Genomic DNA, 11,331 nt, shown 5'->3' on the forward strand with positions numbered 1-11,331 from the left:
AGGCTGCTGCAGTTAGCTGAATTCAACATGTTCCCATTGCCACATCTAAATATATTTAGCGGATGCTTTACTGCAAACTGACTTACAATGCTGAGTTACAGTGATTTACCCATTTATACAGCTGGGCAATTTTAATGGGACAAATTGTGGTAAGTACCTTGTTCAAAGGTACTATAGCAGGAAGTAGAGATCCTGGGTTCTTGGAGTGCAAAGTGGCAGCTCTAACCACCACCCATTTTCTCACACACACACACACACACACACACACACACACACACACACACACACACACACACACACAGTCTACGATCCCTTGTCCCAAGCAGGGTTGCGGCGAACCAGAGCCTAACCCAGCAACAGAGGGCACAGGGCTGAAGGGGAAAAGGACACACCCCAGATGGGATGCCAGTCTGCTGCAAGGCACCCCCAGCAGGACTCGAACCCCAGACCCACCACAGAGCAGGCCCCAAATCTGCTGCGCCACCGCACCCCCCTCCATTCTCACCCTTATGGCCTAAATGAACATTATCCTGCTGAAAGAGCACATTCACAGGCTAACTCACCGCTACAAAGAAGGGAAACACAAGACTAGCAATAATGTTAAGTTATACTGTTCCGATTCAAGGGACCAATATGTGCTACAGAAACACAACACGCACCATCATTATAAGCATGCATTGTTAGTGCAACTCTCCGGACGGAAACCTCTACATCTCTGTCCAGGGTGGCAAAAACGTTTTCTTCAGCCCATTCTTGAATAGCACCCGTAAACAATTTGTGGGCACACGTCTACCCTTCAGAAATGATCTGAACGCAGTACGGACAGAAAGCGCGGGGTCTATTTGAAAATGAAGGAGAGATGAGCTTAATAAAGTGGGCACGGAGTGTCCTGAATGTTATTTGCTTTATCATTTACAACGCAACATATTGTGCACCTTGTACCAATGTGCCATCTTCCTATTTTATGCGGTTTTGGAGGAAGGACATAGAGCCTGTAACCATCAGAATGAGGATACGTTCAAGAAACAATAAGAGAAGTCAATTACCTGATTTCTTAGCGTGCATCATGAATAAAATACCTGCACATATAAAGAAGTATTTCCTACAAACTGTTACAATAAGTCAGAGAGGAGGCTTAACACACAATGTCCATTAACGCTGTAGCAAACCTATTTTTTTGATAAATGTGGATTACAACGGAGAGGGTTAAAATAGCATAAACGGCCTGATGGGTGGAAACTGCAATAGGTGGAAATGGGGGTTGAGCAGAAAGGGTTAATGGGAGGAAAATCAGGCAAAATTTCCAGGCATAAAAGGAGGAGTGTTAGATGTAAATGATTAAATGATTACTCGTGGATTATTATTCCATATTCTAAATGGAGATTTTAATCTCCATAAACAAATGCACTCGTTTATGCAGGATTAACTGTAATCTCTCTCTCTCTCTCTCTCTCTCTATCCCTTTCTCCCTCTATACCTCTCTCTCTCGGACCATCAGCGTTAATGTACTGTCCTGCCAAGTCCCGCTCGGTGCCTCAGCGTGCGCGCAACTATGCCGAATATCCCACGATTCCTTTCCCTTCTAATCCTGGCATGGCAAAGAAGGGGGTGCGGTAAACGGTTAATGGATGTCACGCATTAACGCCTCATTCGCTCCCGCTTTCTCTCTCGGCTCATTAGCTAGTCTGCCGACTCCGCGACCGAGCGAGGTATCATTTTATTTTACAGTTAATTTTACAGGAAAATATTACATCACAGAAGTTGATCATCACAGGTGGATCTGCATAAACACTCTTGACCGGACACGTCCGAGAGCAGGAACAGACACGAGTTGGGAGAAGGGAGCATCTTTTCTCATACACGCGTGATTTTCTTATGTAGGGGGGGAGGGAAACAAAGGACTGCAAGCCGAGAGACAGCGTCAACCGCCCAAAGAGGAGACACAAAGAGGAACGAGGACCACGCCTGTATTTCCATCTAGAACATGGTCTCTTTCCTTTATTGCTCCTGCTCCCCTCATCACAGCTCATCGTGTGCTCCCAACACCCTTTCCCTCCCTTTACTCTTCTCTTTCGAACCCTGCCTTCGTCCCGAGCGACGTTGGGTGAGCTTCTTCTCATCGTCCTCGTCTTCTGCTTTTCTCACACTCTGGCCATCAGCTGCCCAAAGCGCCTCTGCCTCCTCTCGCTCCTGACGCAGAAAGGGTGAACGCATCAAGAGTGGGTCGCAAGACAACCGACACACCATGACAATCAGCAAACTAAGCAACTCCTACAGCATGTGAAACAAAGAGTGACGCTGACAGACACATCACATACGGAGTTAATGTCGATGGATCGGATCTTAAGCCAAGCAATAACAGTTATGCCATAAGAGCATCCCGGACAGTTTAAGCGGTGCATGGACTCCTGGGGCACTGAGCGAGCCTCATATAGACAGGCAACCTGTCACTTCAACCCTACATCTCACCATGTCTCTGTGCAACTTCTCCTTAGTAAACCAGAGGGCCAGTGAACACCTTCTCCCAGCTGTCACGGCGGTAACACCATGAGGATTGACCGGCCCGGAGGAGAATGCGACAAGACGCCCGCAAGCTGGTCTCACTGTAGCCTGAACACAGACAAGGGGCACAGAAGGGTTCAGGGACATCGGATGAAAAATGACAGTGTGATTTTCGTTTTACGTGGCCATAAAAGACAGAACTGCGTGATTCGCCAGTCTTAGTGGCGGAGCAGGGGAAGCTGGGGTTGTCCGCAAAGTACAGAAAAGAGTGTAAAGAGCATGTAAAGAACCAGCCCTTACTGTGACAGTCTTCGCATCTCGGTCAGTGAAGAAGAGATCCCCGCCTTCAAAGTCATCGTTCAAATAAAGCAATGCACTGTAATGACCAAGAATCAGTCTGTAACGTTACAATCAAAGGACACCAAGTTGTGATGCCAAAATACGTACATCCATCCGTCTCCAAGCGGTGTTAGTTTGTTTGGAAAAATCTCCCCATTAGGCAAATTCCTCTTATAAGAAGGTGACTGGAACATTGCCCTTTTTTCATAAGGGCAAAAACATAATTAAAAATAAATAGTACTTTCATGTGAGACAAACTTTTTTTTTATAATATTGTAATAACAATTACTGAATTATATCACTTATAATCCAAACTGGTACCATGAGTCATGCAGGAATTTTTGGACTGTCAGTGAAGCTTCTGGCTGACTCGTAAACCACAACGAAAACACTTTATGATAGTATAGGGTAATTTGTGCTGTAAAAGCTCTACAAAAGCTATGTAATTAAAATAACTGAGCACTGGTGTGCTTTGCAGCGTGAAAAACAAAGTAGGCAGTGAATAAAATGCCTGTTATGGAAATAAAATTGATGCATTAGTGTCGGGGAGGGGTGCGGTGGTGCAGCAGGTTTGCCCAGGTCCTGCTCTCTGGTGGGTCTGGGGTTCGAGTCCTGCTTGGGGTGCCTTGTGATGGACTGGCGTCCCGTCCTGAGCGTGTCCCCTGACCCTCCAGCTTTGCACCCTGTGTTGCCGGGTTAGGCTCCGGTTTGCCGCGACCCCATATGGGACAAGCGGTTTCAGTCGGTGTGTGTGTGGGGGTGGGGTGCTATTGTACTGAATAATAAATAAAATGTATGAAAAAAATGGCACATAAGCCACTGCAGCAGTTTTTCCATTGTACAGGCACCCCTTATGTGAGGGAAGGATGTATATATATTAATCTCAGCGTTTCCAGCTGATCTCACACTACTAATAAGACAAAGTGCGATACTGGGCGAGTGTGAAAACGCAACACATCTCTGAAAGAAAAGTCATTTCAATGTGAGCAAAAACTGAAATCATGAGAGCGCCACTGAGCCCATGAAACAATGCATTCTCATGCAATCCTTCAGTGTTTATGCTGTGTACAGCTGTGCAAATCACTGCAAGTAGCTTAACATCCTAAGTTGCTTCGGAGAAAAGCGTGAGCAAAACAAACAAATGAGCACACAGTCCATTTGCGCACGCGCGCGCGCGCGTGTGTGTGTGTGTGTGTGTGTGTGTGTGCGCGCGCTGGTCAGCGTGTCCTCCATGGAAGGTGTGCCTCCACCTGAGGTCCCTGTGGGTGAAGGCGGGTGGCTCCCTCCAGCAGCGCCGCGTCTCAGGTTCCAGCAGGCAGTTGTCAACATGCACGGGATGGGAGAGGTCCTGCCTGCCCTCCTGCTCTCCTGCAGCGAACACACAGAACACACACTGAGCACGGCCCACGCCTCCGTAGAACGGGGGAGACGCGGGCTTAGAATTCATAATCGACATGGATACACACCTCCAAATGCAGGTGCAGGCTAAACATCTCAGCGCCGGGTATGACGTACAGTATGGCGAGCGACGGTTCAGAGAACAGTGGTTGGAAAAGAACATTTTCACATCAGCTTCACTACGCAAATGTTACCACGGGCCTGGATTTCTGCATTTCGTTAAATACGCAGAACGTATGAGCGTTTTCTAAACGAGGCCCGCGCTGTGTCTTTCGCTCAAAGAACCTTGATTTGAACCCCCACGTCTCCTGTAGTCCCCATTTCAGATGCTCACTCTGAACTCACACACACACACACACACACACACACACACACACACACACACTGTCTGAACCGCTTGTCCCATACGGGGTCGTGGGGAACCGGAGCCTAACCCGGCAACTCAGGGCGTAAGGCTGGAAGGGGAGGGGACACACCCAGGACGGGACGCCAGTCCATCACAAAGCACCCCAAGCGGGACTCAAACCCCAGACCCACCGGAGAGCAGGACCCGGTCCAACCCACTGCACCGCCGCACCCCCCTTCACTCTGAACTGATACGGTAAAAATCACCCAACTGTGTAAACAAGTAAATCATTGTAAGCAGCTCAGTGCGCACACCTAAAATTGTAGGTTCCTTTGGAGAAGTGCCAATAACGACAACAATAACACAACTAAATTTTTCAGAGTTCTTAGTTATGTCGATTTTTCCGTTGATCACGACCAGTTGAGGTTTACTGATTACAAAAACTCCACTAGTTCTTCCAGAGTGTCAGTTTTAGTTTGGCACTTTACAGCCACTGGAAGATTCTGGAAGGCACCAGAACATTCTAGAAAGCATCAAATACTAAAAGACACTGGAATATTCCGTGCTTGGAACCTGGTGCCAAAATTTTCCGATTTCAAGACTGTGGAATATTTCTCGAAAAACTGACATGCTAAGAACTAATGCCAAAAATATGCTTAATCTAACAAAACTAAATGCAAAAAAAAACTACATAATTACATTTTTGTTACATTATTATGACGCATTCTGGGAGGTTAGTCTACCGTGGTACCTGTCACAGCAGTACGGCAGACCAGGTGCGTAAAAGAGAAGTACAGAGGCGAGGGGCTCCTGAAATAGGAGTGCAGCAGTGTGTGAATCCTCTCGCCGATTTCGTGGAGCAGCCTGGCATCTGTCCGGTTGATCAGTCCGTCCTGTGCCAACTGGGGCAGAAGGGGGGACATAAAACGTAAGCATCGCTCTGTCCACTCCATAGCGAGAGCAGTGCGTCGCGCGGGCGAACACGGGCTCACCCTGAGTGCCCTCAGGACAGTGAGACCTTCGAACTTCTCATGCGGAGTGTGAGGGGACCTGCGGCCCCGGTAGCCGTCGCCGGCCGAAGCAGCGGCCTGGGAGGACAGAGAGGCGGTGAGACGCGCAGCAGCACCTGGACAAGCGAAACACCGCGACGGGCTTCACTCGGGCTCTTACTGCAGCTAGCTGCAGCACCGTGTCACACTCGCGGGGTGCGAGAACCCCGTCCAGCACCACGCGATTGGTCCCGTTCAGGGCGACGTCGTCCATGGCGATTTCCACTCCGACGAGAGGGACGTGTCCTCCTGGGAGGACCAGGGGAGAAGGAGTGGGTGTACGGATGGCGTAACTGATGCAACTGTCCACATCCGTGCAGGAAGCGGCGACGGTTCGACTCACCCGCATAGAACCCGCTATCATCCACCTCCGCCTCCCGGAGTCCCTCCCTGTCTCTCTCCTGCGCTTTGTCCCTCTCCGCTCTGGATGTCAAAGGAATCACAAGTCGACAAAGGACAAGGCAATACGTGCGCCCAGCAAGTTCAGTCATGGGTGTCCCACGTGCTCGGGACCCCTTTTCCTTCATCGATCCCTCTTTCTGTCCCCGACTGACCTCCAGGCATCCCTTAAGGACTCAGGAACAACGTCCTCTGGCGTCCACAGGTCCTGTGTCGGGGAAACATGCGCAGTAACTCATGACTGCTGCTTTAATTCTGACATGAGTATAAACCTACTGTACAAATGCATGCTGCCGTACCGGGTCGGTGAAACTAAAGTCCAGATGTTCAACCCCGAAAAACAGCAGCTTCTTCTCCTGCAACGACCTGCTGACATAGCCGGAAATCTCCTAAAACAAACGAGAGGTCAACTGTCCAATGAGGTGTAAAAAAAAACTCCGCACCAAAAGCCTAGACAACGTGACAGATCCAGAGTGAGACGCAGAGCAGAAGATCTTACCTCCATGGGCTGGGACTCCTGTGCCACAGACTCCCCGGCCAAGGTGTCCAGGTAGAGCTGGAGGTTGGACAGCGAGTCTGGGTCTGATGGGTAGAAGAGGAGCAGCGAGCGAAGGCTCTGGATTGCCCCCTTGAGGTCTCCCGCTGTCACATCACCACGCAGAGGAAGAAGTCAGGCGGAGCACGGTGGGATAACATGTCTAACCTGGTTTTCCCGTGGAAACATTTGCTCTGCTTTTCAGTTTAAAAAAAAAAAAAAAACACGAAAAGGGAAGATGACGAACCCTCTGACCTTTGAACTGTGCGATATGTAAGTGCTCCAATATGGTAGGCAGGAGGTCCTCATGGGGAGAAATCCTTCCGGGTCGCGTGGACACGTGTGACACGCAGGACTGCTTACAGGACAGCAAGGAAAGCGACAGAGCTGAACAGGAGAGATTGAGTTTTAGAGCCAGATCCTGCAAACATTCACCGATTCGTCTGACGCTTCTCTCCAAAGCAGCTTCCAACGTTCAGCAACCTACAACGGTTTACCCATCGATAGAGAGTAAGTACCGTGCTCAAGGGTCCTACAGCAAGTAGTGGGGTTTGAAAGGTAGCAGCTCTAACCGCTGCGCCACCTGCTGCCCAGAACAACAAACTCTGTGCATTTAAACGTAGCCAGTGCATATCTGGTATGAGGGAAGTGACTGCTTTGCAAACATGATGAGTGTTAATTGTGCGTGATGTTTAAAAACTATAAAGGGACCAAATGCCGAATAATGATTCTCTCAGTACTCTTCCTTCGAGAGACTCCAACAAACAACATGCACATTACAATGAGAGTCCCGCTGGCATTCTAATCATCTCATGAATTCGTACCTGCCGCTTTTTGGAACACCCCCTCCGAGCCCTCGGGCTCCCGGTCGGGAAAACGCTGCGCCTCCATGACACACTGTGCCCGACACTCATCCGTCCGCTTTAGCGTCTCCTTCATGCACTCCTTCCACATGTCCGCCGCACGCGGCCACTCGCTGGAGGACTCGGAGAAGATCGCCGAGTTGTAGAGCGACTGAGGGGGGGCAAGAAACAGAGGGGATGTCAAACCCAAAAAACGGGATGTGGTCAATCTGCAACAGCTGCAACATTTTCAAAAGCGGTAGGTCTCTGAGGGATGATGTTCATAACCTCTGACCAAAAGGCTGAGGATTATGATCCCATAGAGTTTCAGTCCCAAGGAACCTCATGCAGATACTTCAGTAAAGAGAAGGGTGAGAAAAGCCCTATGGACTTCCCAAGGCCTCAGAAAAGATGGCTTGAACATCACCCCTCACTGCAATCACAGCGATTTCTCATATTTCAGCTGTATTCCAGTGATTCCCCCCCTGCTCCTCCCATCTCACCCAGTGCTTCTCTGCATCACTCTCCCTGTCCTGGAAGGCATCCTGCTTGACTCCAGGCATCCGCCTGTACTTCTCCAGGTTGTTCCTCATCTCCATATGGCTTGGATTGGCCACAAAGAAGGTCTGAGCCGCAGACACAGCCCTCTGCACTTTCCCCAGCTGTGAGCAATTCATTTATATTCATTTAGCAGATGCTTTTCCTCAAAACGAAGTGCAACTCAGAGGAAACAAAAGAGCATTTTGCCGACAGAGAGATACATACAGGCAAGCAATTCTCAAAGTAGAGTCACTTAGTCCAATACCGCTGTTTTTGCCAACATACGATACAGCGATAGCCTCATACGGAATTGACCGGAAGTAGAAAGGTGATCGTGACAGATGGTGTGATGCAAATTCATAGAGCTGTTAGGAGATCGGGTCCAAAAAAGTGAGTTTTGAGACGATTCCTGAAAGCTGAAAGGGATTCAGCAGTTGAGAGGGAGAACAGAAGCTCATTCCACCCCACTGCAAGCAAACTTGAGCGCCTATACACAACTACTCAGACGTGCAGAGTGGATCAAACAAGTACTGCTTTGTATACAGTCACTTTTTCAGTTTGACAGCAATGCATCCAAAGAAAGACAGCAAAGAAAATGTCCATATGAATGAATCGTCGACAGCAAGTTCCAAAGAGGTGGGTACCTTGTAGTACGTGACCTGAAGGAAGTTGTACGGGTTGCGGGTGCTAAACTCATACTCTATGTCCGTGGAAACTGGGAGCAGCGCTGCTGGGGTCGTGACCTGGCCCACGCAGAACTGCGCACATTCCGCCGTCTTCTGAACCCAGTCCAGAGCCTTCAAGTCCCACATGCTGCCTTCTTTGGCATCTGCACAGACACAGGAGAGAAAGGGATCAAGTGCCAAACTGATGCACAAATACACACACACACACACACACACACACACACACACACACAATGTCTACAGCCACTCGTCCCAAGTGGGGTCGCAGCGAGCCGGAGCCTAACCCGGCGACACAGTGCGCGCGGCTGACGGGGGGAGGAGACGCACCCCGGATGGGACGCCAGTCCACCGCAAGGTAAGCGGGACTCGAACCCCAGACCCACCACAGAGCAGACCCCAGCCAAACCCGCTGCGCCGCCGCACCCCCGTTGCACAAATAGTAACAGGCAATAAAAGACAGCAGAAATCTATGAGCAAATCACACGCAGGTTGCTGCACTGGCAGCATCATCGCAGGAGATGTTTAAAAGGACATAAAAAGACAGCCTGCTTCTGTACACCTCGGTTTACACGGAGAAGAACGGACAGCAGGTGGTGTGCTGGTTAAAGCAGATGCCTTGGAATCCCATGAGCCCTGAGCAAGAAATCTGCCCGGAACGGATACAGTAAATAAGCACACGCACACGCACACGTACACGTACACGAGCGAGCGCGTACCCAGTGTGTCCAGGCGCTCCCGCCCTGCCGCGACGCAGCTGTCATGACAGCGCCGGCGGGTCCGGAAGAGCGCGTCCCGGGTGGCGATGGACTTCTCGAGCAGCTCGGCTGCGCGCTCCCAGTCCTGGGAGAAATAGGCCCGCACCCCCCAATAGTAGAGCGCGTCGTAGGGCGAGAGCAGCTCGGACACGGAGCCCGCGCTCACATCGCTGCTGCCTGCGGCTGGAACGACGGCGCACAGCAGCGCGACGGAAGAGAAGCGCAGCGCCACGTGTACGACGGCGGCGACGGCAGCGGCGGCGGCTCGGGGCTCGAGCGCCATGGTGCGCAGGGGTGTAGAGCGAAATGGGGCGGGATGGGATGGGAGGGGCTGAGAGCTGCACGGGTTCGAGGAGTCGAAACAGACGAGTAAACAAGAGAAAAGTAACTTTTACTCCTGCGCTCCAGCTTGTCCTCTAGTTGCTGTAGCAGTAACGGCAGGGCTCGCGCGCCGCTTTCCCGCCCCTTTCGTTTACATGTACATGTATGTATGTATTCATTTTGCAGATGAGTTTTCTCCCAAAGCGACATACATCTCATTCATTGCTCTCTGAATTATGCAGCAAAGGTGCATGTACACGACAATACATTAGACATTCGATAGAGAAACGTGCACGGATAACAAAAATGTCTTTTACTTGTGACAACATTTCGTATAGTATGCGAACATTACATTTGCTCAGAACAAAAATGTACTATATATTCTTCAACGACTGAAAACGGACTGGAAATTAAAGTTGTTTTCAACACCGAACTTCGTGAAGGGAAAAACGGATGAATTCCATTTACTTCTTAATCTTAGACCAAGAGTTCGTCGAAAAATGTTCATAGAAAATGTCGCCTACGAAAGTTGCACCGTTTCAAAGGCGCGGGGCGCAGATGCGTCTCTACACATAAGCTGTTGTTCAGTTTTCCAATAAAACTTTCTTTTCAAGCAAGGCGTTTATTACATTTTCCAGAATGACAGTTTTTGGATGTTAATATAGTAGCAACATTTGACGCCCCCGAGGTCCGCATTACTAATAATTTACATCTGACACTTTTCTCCAAAGCCACTTACAAAGGTAATCTACCTTACAGTTACAGTTATTTACCCATTTATACAGCTGGGTAGTTTTACTAAAATAATTTAGGGTAAGTACCTTTCCCAAACGGTATTAGTGCTGGAGGTGAGATTCAAACCTGCAACCTTTAGGTCCAAAGACAGTAACTCTACACCACCAGTTGCCCAAAAAACTAAACATACATCCACAACTATATAACTACATACAACTATATATACCAGTCTATTAATAAAGATAATAGACTGTTAGGCCTATCTATTATTAATAGGGATAGTAAAGACAGAGTTCTACCCCAAATGGGAAGGTACTCCCCTGGCTTCTACCTTCATACCATTTTGTCTTGATTTCTTGTTGCTTTTTGACTGTATCTTCAGTGCACTTTAATTAGTTTGAATATTACTGTCTTGTTAAAAATGCCATTATGTTTATAATAAATTTTTACTAACTTGAAAATGGCTAATTCACTCTGTGTAGACGTCACTCTGCAGCCCCTATTAAATGGATACATTTAAATGTGACGCAAATGTTTGCACCTAAACCAGGTTGCAGACGCTTTGCGTGAATTTCTTTCCTTTATAAAAAAAAGTCTGTGTTTTTGCGGTTATTTGCTGTTTTTCTTGTCTAAATATGATCCTCGGTCAAAGTGACTATTCCGCGAGGCACACACGTGGCACAACTCTTGTTTGAATGAATACAGTAATGGCTTGAAGATGTATATTTTCCTGTCGAAATGATGTCATAGCAAGTGTATTCACTTACAGTCAACATCATTGCTAAATTTTTTAAATTAATAATATCAAGACGCGGATTCTTATGTAACATGTTGGGAAAACACGGGCATAGTGTAAGTTGTGTAGCACTTTCGTCTGATTCAAA

The 11,331-nt window shown here is 48.6% G+C and overlaps 1 protein-coding gene across 3 annotated transcripts; it reads right to left on the reverse strand.

Moving 5' to 3' along the window:
- Nucleotides 1-1,471: 1,471 nt before the first annotated feature.
- Nucleotides 1,472-10,982, reverse strand: p3h3 (prolyl 3-hydroxylase 3). 3 transcript variants are annotated; one of them, XM_029260159.1, is made up of 16 exons: nucleotides 10,902-10,982; nucleotides 8,595-8,779; nucleotides 7,914-8,072; nucleotides 7,393-7,582; nucleotides 6,824-6,955; nucleotides 6,533-6,675; nucleotides 6,333-6,422; nucleotides 6,189-6,241; nucleotides 5,978-6,057; nucleotides 5,756-5,883; nucleotides 5,578-5,673; nucleotides 5,337-5,487; nucleotides 4,092-4,209; nucleotides 2,803-2,878; nucleotides 2,470-2,610; nucleotides 1,472-2,190 (listed from the first exon to the last, which is right to left on the reverse strand). In XM_029260159.1, the coding sequence occupies exons 2-16, from the start codon at nucleotides 8,760-8,762 to the stop codon at nucleotides 2,020-2,022; spliced, it is 1,896 nt and encodes a 631-aa protein (XP_029115992.1). In that variant the 5' UTR covers nucleotides 8,763-8,779; nucleotides 10,902-10,982; the 3' UTR covers nucleotides 1,472-2,019. The 3 variants fall into 3 exon arrangements, with proteins under 3 accessions (XP_029115992.1, XP_029115991.1, XP_029115990.1); XM_029260158.1 differs by lacking the exon at nucleotides 10,902-10,982 and adding an exon at nucleotides 10,787-10,891; XM_029260157.1 differs by lacking the exon at nucleotides 10,902-10,982 and adding an exon at nucleotides 9,353-9,701.
- Nucleotides 10,983-11,331: the final 349 nt, after the last annotated feature.

This window comes from Scleropages formosus, chromosome 18 (assembly GCF_900964775.1).
Source record: "Scleropages formosus chromosome 18, fSclFor1.1, whole genome shotgun sequence".
Classification (NCBI taxonomy): domain Eukaryota; kingdom Metazoa; phylum Chordata; class Actinopteri; order Osteoglossiformes; family Osteoglossidae; genus Scleropages; species Scleropages formosus.

What these genes read in the sequence shown, in the direction of transcription:
- p3h3 (XM_029260157.1), bottom strand. Translation starts at nt 9,674, where the DNA reads ATGGCGCTCGAGCCCCGAGCCGCCGCCGCTGCCGTCGCCGCCGTCGTA. An exon ending in TTCAGGTCACGTACTACAAG is followed by an intron (nt 8,073 to 8,594) that starts GTACCCACCTCT and finishes AATTGCTCACAG; the next exon opens with CTGGGGAAAGTGCAGAGGGC. An exon ending in ACATATCGCACAGTTCAAAG is followed by an intron (nt 6,676 to 6,823) that starts GTCAGAGGGTTC and finishes GTGATGTGACAG; the next exon opens with CGGGAGACCTCAAGGGGGCA.